The sequence below is a fragment of the Paroedura picta genome, chromosome 3 (assembly GCF_049243985.1).
Source record: "Paroedura picta isolate Pp20150507F chromosome 3, Ppicta_v3.0, whole genome shotgun sequence".
In the NCBI taxonomy this organism is placed as follows: Eukaryota; Metazoa; Chordata; class Lepidosauria; order Squamata; family Gekkonidae; genus Paroedura; species Paroedura picta.
The window spans coordinates 61681589-61702972 of NC_135371.1; the positions used below are offsets into that span (position 1 = coordinate 61681589).

General features: G+C 46.2%; 1 protein-coding gene across 1 annotated transcript; it reads left to right on the forward strand.

Moving 5' to 3' along the window:
* Nucleotides 1–605: 605 nt before the first annotated feature.
* On the forward strand, nucleotides 606–21025 carry TMEM115 (transmembrane protein 115). The gene is made up of 2 exons (XM_077325959.1): nucleotides 606–1989; nucleotides 19378–21025. The coding sequence occupies exons 1-2, from the start codon at nucleotides 1136–1138 to the stop codon at nucleotides 19583–19585; spliced, it is 1062 nt and encodes a 353-aa protein (XP_077182074.1). The 5' UTR covers nucleotides 606–1135; the 3' UTR covers nucleotides 19586–21025.
* Nucleotides 21026–21384: the final 359 nt, after the last annotated feature.

Consider the following 21384-nt stretch of genomic DNA (forward strand, 5'->3'; position numbering starts at 1 on the left):
ATCTCCCCTGCTCCCTCCTTCAGCCTCGACCAATCCGTGCTACATCCAGGGTCACGCACAGGCGGCTTCCCTCCCCTCAACCACCACGCCAGTGGTGAGAGACGTTCGAGTCCAGGAGTGGCCAAGCTGTGGCTCTCCAGATGTCCATCGACTGTACAAGAGCTCATGGAAATTGTAGTGCGTGGCCGTGTGGAGAGCCACAGCGTGCACACCCGTGCTGCAGACAGATGCCGCTTCCCTGCTACGTAGTGCTGCTGTCTGAGCCGGCGCCCTTTGCTGCGCTTGCCCTGCCCTTCCCAGCACGACATAGCCCGGCAGCCTGCGCGGAACGCAGCGTCAGCATTCCTCGGCCGCCAACCCTCCTCCCCCCACTGACCGGGGCTCTGACAAGATCCATCTCCCAGACTCCACTCTCCCTCCCGCCCGCAGTTTCCCGCAGCTGCCAGAGCCCTATGCAGGCTGGGATTGGTAGTCGTTTTCTCATTCGGTGCCCTCGCTGGGAGGGAAGCTTCAGACTCCATCTTCCAGCGTGCGCCGGGAAGCGACTCTTCGCAGCTACGCAGGCGCAGTCCCGCTGTTTGCTTCCGTGGGCGGAGGCCTGGAAGACCCGGTCTTTGGGAAGCAGGGAGAGTGCCTGCCCAGTGGTGGCGGTGGGGAGGGCGGCGGAAGAAGGCTCAACTTCCGGCGGGGAGAGAGAGAGAGAGAGAGAGGGAGGCCCGTGGAGGAGGCTCTCCCTGAAGGCCTTCCGCCCCCGCTGTACAGCTGAATGGGGCTGCGAGGAGCCCGCCTGCGCCCGCTCTCGGAGACCAGCCGCCCGCTCGCCTCGTCACCTGTGGGCCTCTGAGCCTCTCGCCCCACGCCAGTCTCCTCGGGGCCGCTGCTGCGTCAGGGTGGCCGCTGGCGCTGGTGCTGGAGAGGGGCTTCCGATGCTTCCCGCTGGGAGGCAGGCCGGGTGAAGCGCCAAGACCCAGCCGCTGTGGGCGCTATGCGGAAGAAGGTGGCAGAGTTGGCGGGCATTCCGCGCTGAGAGGAGGGAGAGGGCCCCCGGCTACCAGCTCCTCTTCCCAGCCGCCCCGAAGCCGAGTCTCTTGGATCCAGGGTCCCGTCTGGTGGGGCAGAGCGTGCGGATATAAACATGAACAGATACCTTCCAGTAGCTCGGCAACATTTCTTGGCTGTCCTGGCCAGTACCAGTGTAGTAGTGAAGTCTATATGTGCCATTGTAATCCTGCTCTACCTTCTTTCCTTTGCTGTGGACACAGCTTTTGGACTTGGGGTGACACCTGGGTATCTCTTCCCACCCAACTTCTGGATTTGGACGTTGGCAACCCACAGTGTGGTGGAAAAACATATCTGGAATGTAGGCGTGAGTCTGGCCACAGTGGTGATAGCAGGAAGGTTGCTTGAGCCACTGTGGGGAGCCCTGGAGCTTCTGATCTTCTTTGCTGTGGTGAATGTGTCGATTGGGCTCCTGGGGGCCTTTGCTTATCTTCTCACCTATATGGCATCATTCAATCTCTCCTACCTATTTACTGTTCGAATCTATGGCATGCTAGGCTTCCTTGGAGGTGTCTTGGTGGCCCTCAAGCAGACCATGGGTGACAGTACTGTCTTGAAAGTACCTCAGGTGCGAATGAAGGTTGTCCCCATGCTCTTGCTCCTGATTCTGGCAGTTTTGAGATTGACCACTCTAATTGAAAGCAATGTCTTGGCTTCTTACGGTTTCGGAGTGCTTTCCAGTTGGATATATCTCCGTTTTTACCAGCGGCACAGCAGAGGACGAGGTGACATGTCAGACCATTTTGCATTTGCCACGTTCTTCCCCGAGATCTTGCAACCTGTGGTTGGCTTCGTGGCTAACCTTGTGCACAGTATCTTGGTGAAAGTGAAAGTCTGTCGAAAAACAGTGAAGCGTTATGATGTCGGCGCTCCTTCGTCCATTACTATCAGCTTACCTGGAACAGATCCGCAGGATGCTGAACGGAGAAGGTAAATTTCCTGAATGCAAAACTACCTATATGAGATGAGTGGTCAGAGATTATGAAAAGGATAGAATTCATCTAATTCCATAACAGAACTAATCATGAGTTATATTTCATTTCATACCTAAATTCTTATCTATGAGAATCTGCCTTTAAGCAAACATTATACAATAGGCAGAAGGTAATGGGCAGTCATCTTTCCCTTCCCACCAAGCAGTCCTTTTCTGTGCTAGGAAAGTTTATTTATGGGATCATAGGATCTACATTGACTAACGACCATGAGGATCTGAAGGCAGCAGTGGGAAGAGGAAGGAAGACAAAATCACTATTGCTGCCAGCTGAACTCTGCTTTCTGACTGCAGTTCACTGCTCCATGTGGCTGTTTGTTCACCTCAGACCTGTATCTCTGGAAATGAACATTTTTCCTCAAGGTACAAAAGGGTCACTTTGCGGAGCAGGGAACTTGTTCAGTCTTTGTGATGGATATAACCCAATGTATTCTAGATTGCTTATTTCATATGTCTCCTGAAGTATTAATGAAGTAATGATGATCTTTTGGTTTCAGTTTTTCTGTATGTTTTGGGATTTTTTTTGGGGGGGGGTACTATTGACAAAAGGGCCTCTTGTGGCGCAGAGTGGTAAGGCAGCCGTCTGAAAGCTTTGCCCATGAGGCTGGGAGTTCAATCCCAGCAGCCGGCTCAAGGTTGACTCAGCCTTCCATCCTTCCGAGGTCGGTAAAATGAGTACCCAGCTTGCTGGGGGGTAAACGGTAATGACTGGGGAAGGCACTGGCAAACCACCCCGTATTGAGTCTGCCATGAAAACGCTAGAGGGCGTCACCCCAAGGGTCAGGCATGACCCGGTGCTTGCACAGGGGACCTTTACCTTTACCTTTACCTTACTATTGACAAAAAAAAAACACCAAAATTTTGTTGAAAAACAAAATAGTTTTGTGCATAGCATTGGTGCTCAAAACTTTTTGAAATGGGACCCACTTATAAGCCTTGAATGCTATGGTAAATCTCTGCTGATTTGCACCAGCAGAACAGGACTTCCTTGACTCCTCTCTCCCATTGTAGGCCAAAATGTTGCCCTTAGGGGGCAGGAGACTGCCAGGAAGAGAATTATGTGGCAATCCAGGCTCTGCAAATCCTGCCCTGGCTTTAGCAATTTTTACTGTAGTTTTACTTTACTGTAGTTATTAGTACCTCTTGGAAAGTAATTTCATTTTTTTTCCTCCCTCCACAATATTAATAATTATTAAGTTAATATTTTGTTTTTCATACTTAGGATTTATATATAGCAGTATGGAACATTTTGTAATTCTACAAAGGCAAACTCAGCTCTCTTGACTCACATGTTGTTCCTTATGGTTCTTGACCTCAGAACCAACTTTTGAGATAGTCCTTTTGGGGGGTCTTTACCCATGTTGGAGACCTGCTAGTATATGGCATTTATACTAAACATATAGTCGGCTTAGGTGCTTGTTTAAGGGACACAAATTCTTTTGTCAGTTTGTCACTAAGCACTTAGAATTGTTTGTGAAAATATATGCCGTTAACTTCAACAGATCTTCTGTCATGCTTAACAAAACAAAATTAGAATCATTTTGGAAACATGTCAAATTGCCAGTTGTGTTCTTCAAACTTGATTCAGTTTGATCATCCAAATACCAGGTAATCATTAATTTCTTTCTAATTATTTTAGTGACAAACACTAAGAATGTTTCTTAAAAGAGTTTTTTGTTTAATGATCTGAATTTCTATTTTCCCCACATTTTGAAATTAAAAAGTGATATCCATCTTCGATTGTGCCTTTAATAGGCTATTGTCATATGTTTAAAAAATACAGGACTTTCCTTGCATTAATCCTGTTTGGTCCGATTTGAGAATTAAATGGGTTGAATTTATGCAGAGAATTTATGCAGAGCTGTCTCTACTTAGTAATAGAAGAAACAACTGCCACACCCTTGTGTGCCTTCCACCCCAAGCAAAGCTCTAGGAGACTTGCTTTAAATGAGTGTCATACCTTGACAAGTTAAAAACAATGTAGAACAAGTAGCTGCCTGCTTGCCAAACCTGACAATCATCTTTCTTGTACAGTTAATACACTGCTTATGAAACCTAGAGCAAACTGAAGGATTCATAGTACAGTCCTATCCATAGATACTCCAGTCTCCCATTGGTTTCAGGGAGCTTAAATTGGGCCTCACTTTGCATAAGGTTAAATTATTGAGTAGCTAATAATAATAACAACACTGTATTGGTAGGGTGTGTAAATATTGCCTAGGGAATATAACATTGGGGCACTTTCTACAGGGGAAACCTTTCATTTTTGTTTTTATTATATTTAGCAACATACAGTCCTAAAATATTTTTAGTAAAGTTGAAAGGTGTCAGATTTTAAGTGTCCAATAAACTTGTGCACTGAGGTCACACTCTTACTTTCTATTACCCCCTTTTATAGAATTATTCATGATGATGATGATGATGTTAGCCATTCAGTTGTGTCTGACTCTTGGCGATCTTATGGCACAACTGTTGCCACATCTTTCTATCTGGAACTGTTTCTTTTAGTTGTATGATGCTCTGGCCAGTGTTTATTTTGATTGTGTCTAACTATTGTCAGCCTTGTTTCCTTTTACCACTGACCAATCCTAGCATAATTGCTTTCTCCAGTGAGTTGGATCACATGATATGGCTAAAGTAAGCAAGCCAGAGTTTCTTGGTTTTGCCTTTCATTGATATATCAGACTTTATACATTCTAGCATTTCCTTGTTTGAGACTTTTGCTGTCCATGGAACCCGCAAAAGCCTTCTCCAGCACCAGAGTTCGTGAATCAGTTCTCCTCTTGTCCGATTTTTTCATTGTCCAACTTTAGCAGCCATAAGCGGCTATTGGAAATATGATAGATCTACATTTGGTAATCTGGTTTATGTCTTTGCTTTTCCATGCTGAGTCCAAGCTTGTCATTGCTGAGCGACCTGGAGTAATTTGAAATTTTATTTCCATACTACAATCACCACTTTTATTAATTTGTCTTAATCTAATCTAAGAAAAATGAATTCTTGAAAGTATTCAATCTCTTCAATTGTTATTGTGACATGTTTTTTTGCAGTGGTCATCATTTTTGTCTTTTTAATGTTTAAGAAAAGGCTGAGCATCTTGCTTTCTTCCCTGATTTTTTGCGATCAGCTGTTCTAGGCCTTTCTTTAGTTTCTGATAAAAGGGTAGTGTCATCAGCATACCAAGATTATTTATATTTCTTCCTCCATCTTAATTCCAGTGTTAGAGTCTTCAAATTCAATCTCTTTTATAATGATCTCCGCATACAAGTTAAACAGAATTATTCATACTTGGCCTTTAATTTTGTCCTTAGTTCAGTTTGCATGTGCATATAACTCTTGTGCAGCTAAGGACTTCTCTAGTTGTCTTTGATTTTGGGACAGCTGTGCTTATGAAGAACCCCATGTTTCATCAGGAATTACAGGTGCACGTTGGTGTTTCAGTGGATTTATTTGTTATTCTATTTGGGTGCTTATATATCTAAGGGGCTCCTAACCTTTTCCCAAGAAGTAAACTATTCTGCAATGACACTTGTGCAAGTGATGTAATATGCAAGTGATGTAATATTCAGAGATTGAATTGACGGTATTATCTCAAAAGATAAGTAGAGAGCCAGCTTGTTGTAGTGGTTAAAACCAGCAGCCACTAATCTGGAGAACTGGATTTGATTTCCCCACGTCTCCACATGCAGGCAGCTGGGTCACCTTAGACCTGTGACAATTCTGTCAGAGCTGTCTCAGCCTCACTTACCTCACAGAGTGTCTGTTGTAAGGCACTTTGAGATTCCTTCGGGTAGTACAAAGCAGGGTTTAAAAAACCCCAAAACACCAGCTCTCCTCATCTTTTTCTGACCAGAATTACAATGTGCTAGTTGCTCATTGAAATATTGGGTTTGATTAGAGTATGTTTCTTTTTTAGCCAATGTGGAAGGTATTAATAAATCTCCCCTTAGTTTCATTGGGGGTTTTTTTCCAGGTAATGGTTCTGTTTGTGGACTGCTTTGTCATGTCACTCCCTCTGTCTTTCAGCATGTGGTTTGTTAGAAAGCCAAGAGTTGATATTCCTGAGTACCTGGTGGAAAAGGTGAAAAGGAGGTGTCTCTAAGGTGACAGAGTTGCTCAGGTGGGAGAAAGAGAGCCATTGAAGTCCAAAGTCTATTGGCTACCATTCTGCAAATCCAGAATGCGGTCCTCCAGAGAGGAGTACTTGATTTCCTTGTCTGAAAGGAAAAGGGACGGACAGCCTTCACTGTGAATTTAAAACATATACTTGTTACGCAACCATGTAAATTTGAATGGGGAGTCTTACAGTGATGTTCTTAGTCTGCAGGGAATGGTTGAAGGAATCAGTTTTAGACTATCCTGGATAGGGATCGGTGAACTCAGATGTGAATCAGTAACTGGGAACTTATGTTTTAACTGCACTTTGGGTGTTCCTTATTCCAGTGGTCCCCAACCCCCTGGCCGCAGCCTGCAGCCGGGCCGCAAAGACCTTGGCACTGGGCCGTGGCTTCCTCTCCCTGCCCCCCCCCCGCAGCGAGAAGCTCGCCAGGCTGCAAGCAAATCGGCTGCCAAAACGGCCAATTAGCTTGCAGCCCGGGAAGCTTCTTGCTGCGGGTGTGGGGGAGAGAGGGAAGCGCAGCCGTCGGCACACCACCGGCGCAAGCGTGCATGTGCAGACTTGCCGCGCATGCACATTTGCGCCCACAGGGCCGCAAACGCGCACAAGCGGCAGTTTCATGCATGCATGCATGCGCAGAGCCGCCACGCATGCACATTTGTGGCCTCACCAGGAGCACAAACGTGCATGTGCGGCAGGCCTGTACATGCGCTTTTTCACGGGGGCTGCCGCACATACGCTGGGCCCTGGGTCATCCTCTCCCCCCACCCCTTGGCAGTGGTCCGCAACACGAAAAAGGTTGTGGACTGCTGCCCTATTAAAAAATATATTGCAGTCATTCTCTAAGTGAGGACAGTGAAACAGACTTAAAAAGGTAAAGGTAAAGGTATCCCCTGTGCAAGCACCGAGTCATGTCTGACCCTTGGGGTGACGCCCTCTAGCGTTTTCATGGCAGACTCAATACGGGGTGGTTTGCCAGTGCCTTCCCCAGTCGTTACCGTTTACCCCCCAGCAAGCTGGGTACTCATTTTACCGACCTCGGAAGGATGGAAGGCTGAGTCAACCTTGAGCCGGCTGCTGGGATTGAACTCCCAACCTCATGGGCAAAGCTTTCAGGCGGCTGCCTTACCACTCTGCGCCACAAGAGGCTCATGAAACAGACTTAGAATTGCGCAAATTAAAAAAATATTCATAGGTGTATTATTTTCTTCATTTATTTCCAGTGTGTTTTTCGTTATCCTCTTATATCCATTCCTTTGTCTGGATTCATAACTATTTTTTGAGGATTAGAGAGCAAAACAGTCAAAGCGTGCACAGTGGACAGATGCACTATCATGAACTTTTAATATTAAAAGGTGGAAATATACAACATGCCTAGAATGCAGCCTGTTTACAAAGCTGTACATGGACTGAACTATTTGGGAGAGAAGGATAATTAAAAGGACAAGGAAGCATAACATTACTGTTTCACAGAATGTGACATACATCCCTCTTTCTTCTCAGTGTCTTTTTTCAAATCACCTCCACCATCCTGATATTATTTCCTGTTCCTTATGCTAGTCCCTACTGATAGTCACATAATTTAATCATCTTGATGGGTTTGATTCTGAGTTTCAGCAACAGAAGGTGCCAATTGTTGTGGAGTTTCTCCTCTTTCTCCTTCCTCCTGTAATCCCTTCTCATCCCCAGAATATTGATTCCTGTCATCAACCTGCAAGAAATAATATCTATCAGATTTGCACAGTGTAATCTGCATTGAGTCTCAGTGAGAGAAGTGGACTATAAATAAATAAAATAGATCAATAGACTATAATACGGAGCAGAAAGGGGGTGAAATTACTCTTTTTGCTTTGTCATTGGGTCAGAAGGGACTACTACGGCAAGCAGTTTCAGCAACAGTACAAAAAGTTTAAGAGTTTATCGTGGTTGGAAACGTTTTTGTTGTCTGACAGGACAGAACTATTTGGTAGAGAAAGGTAGGAAATATATTCCTTAGTTTTTATTGAGGCCGGATTCATCCTAGGAACTTATTATTAGAGGTTACAGTAGATAAACAAAAGAAAATTTAAAGCCATTACTAGAATATCTTATTCTAATGATGGCTACTGTAGACATGTGTAGGCCTACTGTATGGAACTGTATGGAAGTGGCCAGAATACATATTGTCTATATTAGAAGGATGAAACAGGAGGGATCCGCCATATATCTTTAAACAGCCCGTGGCGCCACGGGCGCCACGGACTAAATAATTCGTTAAGCCCCCTTGAGGTGGGCTTTGTCCGTGATGAGGAAGGGTCCGGGTTGGACCCTTCCTCACGACAGACAATCGGAGGGACCAATCGGCAGGCGCAAAGCGCCTGCCGATTGGTCCCTCCGATTCCCAGCCTGAGCAACTGCGAACCGCGCACAGCGCGGCTCGCAGTTGCTCCCGGCCTGACGCAGCGAGAGGCGCAAAGCGCAAAGCGCCTCTCGCCGCGTCAGCCTGCCGCCCGACGGAGCCTGCCTGCCTGCTGCCGCCGCCACCGACGACGACGCCGACCAGCCCGCCGCCGCCGTCGGTGAGTCCTAGCACCCGCTGCATTTAGCTGCAGCGGGCTTGATTACTAGTATTAATATATATGTGTAGTCTGCATGAGGCTTTTTATCACTGCCAGCTCAAATAAATCCCTGCCATCTACACTGAATTCGATTTCCACTTTGATTTTGGGCACTTTAACTTTTCCCTCTGCAACATTTTCTTTCACGCTGACCAAAATGGACAGGATACTAGCAACAGCAAGGCCAACCACATGCCCACTGGACCCTTGCCCATCCTGGCACAATGATAAAGGGCCCCCTCCGGGATATATTCAACCTGTCTCTCACAATGGGTGAATTCCCGGAGGGATTGAAAGAGGCTGTGGTGTGCCCACTGCTGAAAAAAACATCTCTAGATCCGCGAGAGCCTAATAACTACAGACCCGTCTCGCATTTAGCGTTTCTGGGGAAGATGATAGAAAGGACAGTCACAAACCAACTGATGGAATACCTGGAAGAAGCTTTGGTCCTAGACCCATCCCAGTCTGGTTTCTGGCCTGGCCATGGGGTAGAGACAGCGCTAGTCACCCTGACGGACGACCTCCGCCGCCAGTTGGACCAAGGCGGGTCGGCACTGCTGATATTACTAGACCTCTCAGCAGCGTTCAACACAGTCAGTCATGAGCTTCTAGCTCGCTGTTTCATCGATGCCTACAAGGGACAGCCGTTCAGTGGCTGATCCCCTTCCTCCAGGATCGTGGACAGAGGGTTGCATTAGGAGAGAGAACATCAGACCGCCGACAACTTACTTATGGAGTCCTCTCGCCTATTGTATTCCAACATTTTCATGTGCCCTCTCGCACAACTGGTATGTAAGTTTGGACTGGGTTGCCATCAGTATGCAGATGACACCCAGCTCTTCCTCCTGATGGATGGCCGCCCTGACTCTCCCCCAGAAACATTAGCCAGCTGCCTGGAAGCAATGACGAGATGGCTCAAGCAGAGTCGCCTGAAGCTCAATCCTTCAAAGACGGAGGTCCTGTGGCTGGGTAAGAAGGGCCTATGTGAGGAAGCGCGCCTGCCCACCCTGGATGGCGTAGAGCTTACTACGGCTCACTCCGCCAGGAACCTGGGTGTGATCCTGGATGCTGGCATTCTTCCATCTCCGCCAAGCCAAGCTACTAGCGCCCTACTTGGCCCCAGAACACCTAGCCACAGTGATCCATGCGACGGTCACCTCCAGGCTGGATTTCTGTAACTCGCTCTATGCAGGCCTGCCCTTAGCCTTGACCCGGAAACTACAGCTGGTCCAAAATGCAGCAGCCAGGATCCTCACAGCGACACCGTAGAGATCCCACATCTGGCCCATACTACATCAATTGCAATGGTTGTCAGTTGAATTTCAGATCAGGTTAAAGGTTCTGGTAATTACCTTCAAGGCCATACACGGTCAGGACCCAGTGTACCTGAGGGACCGCCTCCCTGCCTATGCCCCCAAAAGAGCTTTATGCTCTGCTGCCGCCACCCAGCTACTGGTCCCTGGCCCAAAATAAGTTTGCCTGGCCTTGACCAGGGCCAGAGCATTCTCTGCCCTGGCCCCCACCTGGTGGAACGAGCTCCCAGAGGAGATCAGAGCCCTGATGGGACTAAAACAGTTCCGCAGGGCCTGCAAAAGGGAGCTCTTCCAACAGGCATTTGGCTGAGGCCAGGCCAACCAACCAACATCTGCAAGGCCCCTGGTCCCCCACCCCCAGAAACCCACTAAGACTCCTGGACCTGTTCGAGTTACCACTGTTTACGTTATGATATACTGTTATGTTATACTGTCACTCAGTTTATCAATTAATAATATTAATGTTATTATATGTGATTTCATGTATAGTTTCAGTTACATGTAAACCACTCTGAGCCTTCGGGGAGGGCAGTATATAAATATGAATACATAAAAATGCAAGACCTTGCTGTTGGAAAAGTAGTTTTAGCCAGAATGTAAAGGTAGCTATCCAAAGCCTGGACTGAACGTTGACCATACCTGTCTCAATCCTAACTGCTACGTTTGAGATGTTGTTTGGTATAGCCAGAATTGCCCTCAGAAATTTAGACTGGACCTTTTCTAGACTGCCCAATCTGCCTGTTATGATCTCAACAATATTCAGGACCCACTCTTTAGGAAAGATCTCCTAAACAGGAACACCCAGATGCAATATCTAAGAAAAGTGGCAAATCCTGAGCACAGGAGATCCTTTACCCTCCTTCGTCACAATGCCCTGCCCTCTGCTTACTTGAGTGGGAAATTTGATGGACTCTCTCTCAAGGATCGACTCTGTATCTGCAATGAGGGTCAAATAGAGAACACAGAACACATCTTATTTGAGTGCAAGCTGTATAATCATATTCACACAGGTGCATTAGTACCAATGCTTATAGAATTCCCTCGCGACCTGAGAAAGCATCACCTGCAAATATTGCTATCAGATACAGATAATTTGTTAACTAGGAAAGTAGCAAAATTTGCGTGGCTAGCTTTAAGAATTAGGAAAGAATGGGTCACTCATGTATAGCCATAATAGGTCCACAGAACTTCTTATGTTTTTTGGTTAGTAGATGTAGCCTCTTAATCTTGTCTTTTGTTTTATATTTTAACAGCTTTTATGCTGTTATGGTTCATTTTATCCGTGTAAAATAGTCAACGGCAGTTAATGCTTCTAAATGTTGGCTTTTATGGTGGAGAAGTTTTAAGTTTTATTGTTGATGCATTTTTAACCTTTTAATGTATCATCTTCCCTTTTACAAACTGCTATTGTATAGTAGTGCATCTAAAATTTTGGTCTAAATGACCATAAATAAATAAATAAATAAAATAAAATAAAATAAATAACATGCACAATTGTTTTGCGGTGACCCTACCTTTCCCCCACAATATCCAGAGGTGAATATAAGCCTCGCTATTTCAAAAATCGGCATCAGTAAATGTGCAGATCTCTGCTTTTTGTGAATTAACTTCCTTCTTCATGCCTCATAGCAAAGCAGTCTTCCCTGATTGACCAGGATCTCATTTCAAAGACTTCCTGGTTCTCGGTTGCAAAGCTTTTTTTTATATATATATATATAATTTTATTATTTATTATTATATGAAGCATTTACAGAAAAGTAAAGAGAAAAAAAGCGACCAGCTGATATGGTTTGCCATCCTCTTTTAACATACATATTCAGTTCCCATCACATATTAATCCTAATCTAGAAGTTTTTACCATCTTTCTTAGCAAAATGATTGTTAATACATATGAGAGTATGATCTGTTATAAGAATATATTCTATTATTATCTTAAGTGATATAAGGTCGGTCCCCTTCATAAATTGGCCCTGCTGCTGTCTTGTTAGTACATATGAAGTATAGTTTGCCATCCTCTTTTAGCATACATATTGGCATACATATTCAGTTCCCATCACATATTGATCCTGATCTAGAATTTATTACCATCTTTCTTAGCAGATTAATTGTTGATACATATGAGAGTATAATCTATTATAAGAATGAAGTATAGTTTCTATAGTAATCTATTATAAGAATATATTCTATTATTGTCTTAGATAATATAAAGTCAGTTCCCTTCATATATTGGTCCTGACCTAAAAGTTACTGCTGCTGTCTTTCCCACAGGAAACCAGGAGAATGCTCCACTGTTCATCACATCCTTCAGGTGGTCGCAGAAAATGAAATTGTGTTTTTTTCCATAGTAACGCCTGATGATTCCTGCATAGAGTATTTCTAGTTGTCCTTCTGTCAGGGCCAAAGAAGTCTCTTGCTTGATTCTTGCTTGCAGTCACCTTTAAGTAGGCTCTGTATACTTTATCAATCCGGATCTCTTCCTCTGGTCGCACAGAGATATCTCCTGATAGCTTCCTGCGTGCTGTCGCCTTTGAATAGACTCTTTCTCCTCCTGGGGCGAGGACATCTTGCTGGGTGAGATTCCACCGTCGGATCAAGGGAGGCAGGAACTTAACAGTTCTTCTTCCTGTCCCTAGGTGGCCTCACCCGGCCTCTTCAGTTCGGTTTCTGCCTCGGAGGGAGAGCAGTTGAGCTGGAAGATCCCGAACTGATTTCAGCCTATTCTTACTCTATTTACCTCATCTCTATCTACCTTACCTTCCGTGGAAATACCTGTGTGTTTGTTAGTCTCCGTCTGTCTCTCCTCTTCAAAAAAAAAAAAATTCCCCCCCCCCCCTACCCTGTTGAAGGCTCGGCTCTGGAGAAAGCCGTTAAAGGCAAACCTCCCAGCGAAGCCCCTTTGCCGGCTCCGCTCTGTGCCATGGCAGACGACCTCCTGTCCGACGGAGAACTGGAGGCACCGATGGAGCCAACAGAGCAGGAGCACAAGATGCTGGAGGGCGCGCCGCAGGCCGTCCCTAAACCAGCCACCGCGGAGCCAAGCCGCCAAGCGGCAAAACGCCGCAAGAAGACAGAAGCGCGGGAAAAAAGCAAGGAGAAGACGCGCGGCGGCCATTTTGAGGAAAATCGGGCGGGAGGCTCCACAGCTCCGGCCCGGTTCACGCTTGCTCGCGAGGATACCGGAGCCGAGATGGAAGGAGAGGAGAGTCAATCCAGGGATACAGTAAGGCCCAGTGGGCAACATTTATTATCAAAAGAACTTATTGCTTGTATTTCAGAGGTAGTGCAAGCACAGCTAGCAAAAAGGGAAAAAGGGCCTGAGGGGCATAGATATTACAGGCAGGCTTCCCCTGACTCAGAGAGGGAGGAATATGGGGATCTGGCCGAGCAAAGACCTTCCTGGCCCACAAAGGCAGCACGCAAAAGACCCCATTGGAGCCCTGACGGGGGATTATCCTTCCACAGCAGATGAATCCTCAGTAAAGGAAGATGGGGAATTTTTATCTGATGAAGAAGTGATTGAAATTATGGAATTACCTGAGGTATCCAAAAGATTTTTTAAACCAGAAGACTATCAGTATCTCTTATCAAAATGCCTTAGCGCATTAGACTTAAAATGGAAACAGGGAACGGAGGATCCAGAGGATCAGGACCCTAGAAGGCCTTATGGCAATAAAGAATACTTTCCCCCAGAGGAGGATGTCCCTAGAAACTTTCCCCTACCGGTATTTTTTGAGAAAAATTTTAGAGCAGAATGGGAAAAGCCCATGGCAAACAGGCAGTTGCCAGCATGTGCAAAAAAGCTGTACACGATGCCTGATTATGCAGAAGAAATCTTAAGAACACCCATTGTGGATGTCCCGGTAGTAGGGCTGCAATCCTATGGTCTTCTCTCGGAAGATGGCCAGGGATCCGTGAGGGATGTAATGGATAAAAAGGCGGATTTCGCCTTACGTAAAACCCATGAAACCTTAGCAATGTCTATAAGAGCGTCCTCTATAGCATCAATTGTGTCAAGGGCCACAATCATGTGGGTAAAGAAGCTGATTCAGCTACTACCAGACCCAGATAAGAGGGTGGCAGAAGGAATGAATAGAGTGCTAAAAGCAGCCTGTTTTTCAGCAGATGCCACCTTAGATGCATCCATATTCAACGCCAGAGCCATGGCCACAGCGGCTGCGGCAAGGAGAACACTGTGGCTGAGAGCATGGCAGGCGGACACCAAAGCAAAGTCAATCGTCACGGCATATCCATTTCATGGATCCAAGCTCTTCAGGGAGTCCTTGGACAAGGTCCTCGTGGAGACTCGTGATAAAAAGAGAGTAATGCCAAGAAACCTCAGGAGAACAGATAGGCGGTTCTCCCAACTTACAGGTAACTCCTTTCGTTCCTTTGGTTCATACAGCAGACAAAGACAGGACAGGAGATCTGGCTAGTCCAACAACAGACAAACCTTCAGGGGCGGCTACCCCAACAGGTTCCAGAGAGGAAATCCTCCTCCAAAGCAAGAAAGAGACGGGAAGCCTCACAAGGCATGACTCCATCGTCCCAGTGGGAGGAAGACTAGCCCGATTCTTGGAACAGTGGACAAGATACCAAGCAGACAGCTGGTCATTGGAAATTCTAGAAAAGGGCTACGCCATCGAATTCCTGAAAACCCCACCAAACCACTTCGTACAGTCACCCCACCCAAAGTCCAAACAAAAGCTAGAAAGAACCCAAGCCACTATACAGCACCTGATAGACATTGAGGCAATAGAACCCGTACCTCACGGAGAGGAAAGGACGGGAGTGTACTCGGTGTTTTTCACAGTACCAAAATCCAATGGGGATTGGCGAGCAATCCTAGACCTAAAATTTCTAAATCGCTTCATCTAACTTCGTCATTTCAGGATGGAAACACTCAAATCCATCTCAGAGGCGATACAAAGAGGAGAGTACCTCACATCACTAGACCTCACAGAACCTGCATGTTCCGATCCGACACGGCCACAGGAAGTTCCTCAGGTTCTGCGTGGGCCGGAACCACTACCAATACAAAGCCTTACCATTTGGACTCTCGACCGCACCCAGAGTTTTCTCGAAGCTGTTAATTGCTCCGGTGGCCTACCTGCGAAAGCAGGGAATTCACCTGCATCCATATTTGGACGACTTGTTGCTGAGAGCCCAGTCCCTCCAGCAAGCGGTCAGCCACTCCGCTATCGCGATGCAAATCCTTCAAGACTTCGGATTCATTGTGAACCTCCAAAAAAGTTCCCTAACCCCGTCCCAGTCCCTCCAACATCTGGGCGTACAAATAGACACTGTAGCATCCAGGCTCTTCATGACAGAAGAAAAAATACAAAAAAACAGAAGATTGGCAAATCAGATAATACAGGGAAGAACGTTACCCCTAATGACGCTAGCGAGCATGATGGGCGTCTTGGTATCGAACCTCTGTACGGTACAATGGGGGAGACTACATTCGCGCCGACTCCAGGGCTTATTACGCCCATTCCAACAACAAATAACAAAAAAACTGGACAAGAAAGTGAAGGTACCAATACACGTAAAGACCAGTCTAACCTGGTGGACCAACAACGCCAACCTGTCCAAGGGAAAGCTATTCGGTCCCAGGGAGGAAAAACAACTGTTCACGGACGCAAGTCTGAGAGGTTGGGGAGCCACGCTGGAGACCCAATCAGCCCAGGGAAGATGGTCCTCAGAGGACTCAAAACTTCCCATAAACGTCCTAGAAATGAAGGCGGTCCGCAGAGCGCTACATCACTTCAGGTGTCAACTAAAGCACACTCACGTGTTGGTCAGAACGGACAACATAGCGACCAAAGCCTACCTGAACAACCAAGGAGGGTCCAGGTCCTCAAACCTTCACAGGGAAGCCATGCAGACCTTGGCCTGGGCGGAAGCCAACCTGTTATCGATACGGGCAGAATACATAAAAGGAAAAGAAAATGTCCAAGCAGACTGGCTGAGCAGAGCGACAGTGTCCACGGCCGAATGGCGGCTAAAACCGCAAATCTTCACCTGGGTAACATCAGTCTTAGGCCAACCGAGGATGGACGTATTCGCGACAGCAGAAAACAGCCAGATGCCCAGATTCTTCTCCAGGTACTTCCATCCTTCAGCGGAAAACACAGATGCCCTGTTGGCCCAGTGGCCAGAGGGCCTGCTTTACGCCTTCCCTCCATTTGCGATAATAACACGCCTGCTGGCAAGAGTCAAAGAACTCAGGGCGGAGGTGATACTGATAGCTCCCAGATAGCCTCGTCGACCGTGGTTCTCGTCCCTAGTGCGCATGTCGCTGAGGGAACCTCTATTGATACTAGTACAGCCGGACATGCTACAACAAGGGCCCATTTGGCATCCGGACCCGGAATGGCTTCAATTGACCGCCTGGAGGTTGAGCGGGGCCACCTCTTAACTGAAGGCTACAGTACAGAAGTAGTCGAGACGATCATGGCATCCAGACGCCAGTCCACTAACAGGATCTACAATGCCTCTTGGAAGGCTTTCGTTCGCTGGTGCAGAAGGAAGAAGGTGAACCACCTGACTCCAAGGCTGCGAGATGTGCTACAGTTCCTGCAAGATGGTATGGCAAAACGACTGAGGGTGGCCACCCTTCGCCGGCAGGTAGCAGCATTAGTATCCGTCCTTCCAAATTTTAAAGGAAAACCCATTTCCAAGCATCCTCATATTGTCCACTTCCTAAAAGGAGCCACCCAAATCCAGGGCCCAATTACCCATAGGTTCCCCACTTGGAACCTGAATAAAGTCCTAACGGGAATGACCAAACATCCATTCGAGCCCATAATGGACATATCATTAAAACACCTGAGAATGAAGACGATCTTCTTAACGGCAGTGACATCGGCCAGAAGGATATCAGAGCTGGCAGCTCTATCGGTCAGAAAAGAGCTCTGCATCTTTCATAAAGATAAAGTGGTACTAAGAACGGATCCGGCCTTCAAACCAAAGGTGCTTTCCAGCTTCCATCTTGGCCAAGACCTAATCCTACCATCCTTTTGTCCGAACCCGGTTCATCCCAAAGAGATAACTTGGCACACCTTAGACGTACGGCGAGCCTTAAAGGCCTATATTATCAGAACAGAGAACATAAGAAAGTCCGACTCGTTATTCGTGTCCATTGCAGCTCCCAACCAGGGTTCGAAGCTATCCAGCAGGGCTATTGGTAGTTGCCTTAGAGCGGCAATTGCGGAAGCGTATTTGGCTCAGAAGTTGACCCCACCACGGGGTATTACAGCTCATTCAGTAAGGAGCACAGCAACGTCAGCGGCCTTGTTTGGCAGAGCATCGATTCTCGAAATTTGCAGAGCAGCAACATGGGCTAACGCCTCAACATTCATTCGCCATTACAAGATAGACGCGTACAGCTCAACACAGACGACGATGGCCCACCCTAAATTTTGTGGACTGCTATGGGAGGTCCCAGCAAGATGTCCTCGCCCCAGGAGGAGAATGACCATTGAATACTTACCGAGAAGGGTCCTTCTCTCCTGGGGTATAAGAGGACATCTTGATCCCTCCCTGCCATCGTCAAGCGAAGAAAAGAGGTTACCTGGCAGTAAGGCATCTGGAAGTTATCCCAGAGCAGAGTTTTCAGCATGTGTCTTGATATGTCATAATGTGCTTTCTTTCGTTTTTCGTTCACTGTGACATGTCTTTCGTTCTTCTTCTGTTAAGAGGTTCCTAGGTTATATGTTGTAGTTAAGAAAATGCCAAAAATGCAATCAGCTATGGCAGTGGGCGAACTGAAGAGGCCGGGTGAGGCCACCTAGGGACAGGAAGAAGAACTGTTAAGTTCCTGCCTCCCTTGATCCGACAGTGGAATCTCACCCAGCAAGATGTCCTCTTATACCCCAGGAGAGAAGGACCCTTCTCGGTAAGTATTCAATGGTCATTTTATTTTGTTGATCCAAATCACTTCCTGCTCTAAATAGACTTCCAGGTTTTCGGTACTTTCCTTCCTTAAATCTGTTTTCCCAAATTCTTCCAAGGTGCTTTTGATTTTTACGTCCCTAGCTCTCTCCCCCTCCTGTTGATTAACTTCCAGACATTGAATTCTCATTTGAAGTATTGTTGGCTGAATTGTGTTTTCATCAGCTGTTTTTTCCAAACCGTCGGTTCTGTCTAAAAGCTCTTTCTTAGTCTTTCGGATTTCCTTTTCCACTTTATTGACTGCTTTCAGTATCTTTGAGTTCCCTTCGCATAACAAATGGAAAAGCTGTGCCTTAGTTAATTTTTCCATAGTTCTAGGCAGTCACAAACTATAAACAGAAAGTCTCGTGAGGTCTCGCGGGAGCACGAGCGATCCAAAATTATCAGTTTGTCGATCTCCGTATCAAGTCAGCTTCCCCCACTGAACTCTCTCCAACAAAACTTTAAAGTCTCTCTTTTCTTTAAGCTCTCTCTTTGTTTGGTTAGTGGGTATAATTAGCTGGGAGCCTCTCACTCCACGAAAGAATTCACTTGTAAATTGGTTGAGGGGGGGGAGAGCTTGTGGGGAAAGAAAAGGAAAAGCCAGAAAACTCACAGTCTTTACTGTTGTAGACTTCGGCTCCTGTCAGTCTGGTAAAAGATGATCTGGGAAGAATGTCAGCTGGTCGTTTCAGGCTTAGAAAGTTATTTACGACAAGGGCGCCATCATGACCTTGAGCACATGCCGCGGCGATCCGGAGAACCCAGTCTCCACGGATCTGTAGGACCCTCAGGATGCCGTTCCTGGTTCCTGGGGCGACCGGCGAGCGAGATTTGCGTGTCTGCTCAGGTCTGCCAGGTGCGGTTGCTCCTGACTCTCAGCATGGCTTAAGAGCCGGACAGAAGCCCAGCTGTTACGGCGCCATCTTCAGTCGTCCGCTCGGTTGCAAAGCTTGTCTTAAAGTTACTGCAGTCCAGAAGCCATAACTTCTTTCAGCAGAGATTGGCCTCTTGGATTCCCCCCCCCTCCCCCCTTATTCAAGAAAAGATAGAGACTCCTGCTGCGCTTGGCTCCCCTCCCCGCTCTGAGCTTTCCCAATCAAGTGCAGAACACTTTCTGTTTAAATTTGGTGGGGGGAGGGGGGTTAGAGGAAGATCCAAGTTCAAATCAGTCTGAATTCAGCAGCATCCCCAACAGAAAAAACAAAGTTAGTGCAGAATCAGCCATGGTCTTTTGGAGGAGTTGTAGTCCCTTTCTTCCTTTTTAATTAGCTGATCAAAACACATAGTAACCTCTTTCATAGTGCCTGTTGCAGAACATTAAAACCAGCCTGTATTAACTCATTGGCTTATCTTCTCATTTTCCAGACAACTGGCCCTAAAGGCACTGAATGAGCGGCTAAAGCGTGTGGAAGACCAGTCGGCATGGCCCAGCATGGAGGACGATGATGAAGACAGCAGTAAGGGTGATATTCCACTGCTCCCTGAGAACAGCCGGGACTCTGTCACCACAGGAAAAACGGCTGGTCAGGAATCCAGCCTCATTACCTTTGAGGATGCCCCCGCTCAGTTGTGACCATGAAGTTCTTACCATCATCTTCTTCCTATCCCTGTGTGTCAGAGCTGCTAATGATCCTTCATGATCCCTCACGGTACTGCCTGCTCTGTAGGGAGCAAAGTACCATGCCTGCTGGCCCTGAGAGGATGGAGCTACCTCCTCCCAGCCTATATTAGCCCCATGTGGCTGATGCCAGGTCTCTGGACTCCTGATGGAAACTGTTCACTGTTGCACAGACTTGAGATTTTGGCTCTTCTTTTCAGAAGGGATTCTGAAATTGAGAATTTCTTGAAATTTGTAGAGGAGAGTTTACATCTCCCTAACAAAATAAGGAAGGCCAGTCTGAATGAAGCCCTCCAGAAAAGCTACCCAAGCAAGTGGCTGTCATTGTGGCTATTAATTCTTGTGTGTAGTTCAGTTTGGTTGCAGTTTTGGTCAATCTGCAAAGGGCCCAGGAAGACCCAGCCTGGTGAATCAGATCCCCTTTTGAGCTCTTCATGCCACACCACTATGTGAACCCCACCTGAGCTTATTAGAGCAAGCTCAGCAAATGATGCAATTTTTCCTTTTGATTTCTTTTTATCTTGGTGGCAGTGACTGTCAAAAATAACTCTGCACTTTCCCTTTCTTCCTTTCCAAATCAGTTTTGGTATTGATTTAAATGAGCAAGTGCTTTTTAAATTAAATAAATCCTTGGCTGTATTAAACTTATCCCACTGTCCTCTAGATTTGGCAACAATGGTGAACACTGCCAAAAAGAAGTTGCTGAATAAGGTTCTTGTAGGACCCGGTTAAAAGTATTTTTGATAACATAACCGCTTAGCTCCATCCTTTAACTTCAGACAGCAAAGATACATAGGGATAATGAGCAGCCAGCTTCTAATAGCCAAGGTGCCACATGGGAAAGCATCATCTCAGGCTTCCTGAAGAACTCCTAGAGGGAACGGAATCTCTTTTCTAAGCCTTTGTTTTGTCCTTGATTTCCCTTTGCAATGACTCAGATGGTAAAGCAGCTTCTATTTTAGGTTGAATGCCAGTCTGTTTCATGATTATTGGGATGAACCTTATCCTACAGTAGAAAATATATGTTGTTGATTCTATTTTACTTTTAACGGTGCTTTTTTGTATATGGGACTCCTAACAACTCCTCAAATGGCTGGTTTTTTCCCCCTCCTTGGTTAGATCGTTAGCCTTTTTCTTCCTTTGGGCTGACATGTTTTTCCTCTTTTTGTGTGTGTGTGTTTGTTTGTTTTTTTTGGTGGGGCAGCAAACCCTAAGATGTCTTGCCTTGAGACCCAGTCTAGAAATAGAGGAGCAGGCCAGGGGGCACTTAGGAGCATGGAGAAGAGTACGAGACAATGCTATAAAGATATTTTTTTAAAGGACCACATGAGAAGGTTTTTGTCAACCAGGAAATAAACAAATAATTTCAGTATCAATAAACTTCTTTCAAAGAGAGCGTCTTGAATTGACTTTAACTTCCCTTTATTCGACTGTCCAAATAAATATCTAGTGAAAGTTGGTCCTAATAGTCCTTTAATTGCTTTAGCTGCTGAGAACGTTAACTCCTGATGTAAAAGTCTGGGGCTTCATTTATCTTTTGTAAATCCTTAACCACCTAAATAGTGGGGTCTTACTCACTACATTTCTTAGAGAGGAGGAAGCTTGTTCAAATCTGTTTTCCTACTTGAGAACTGGGACACAAAGCTTAGAAAAGGAATTTCGAGTAACTGTGGGACAGAGATTAAATTTACTGGGCTAGATTATTAGAATGGTGTTAGTGCTCAAGAATTATTTTAACCTCCATTCTGAGTGTC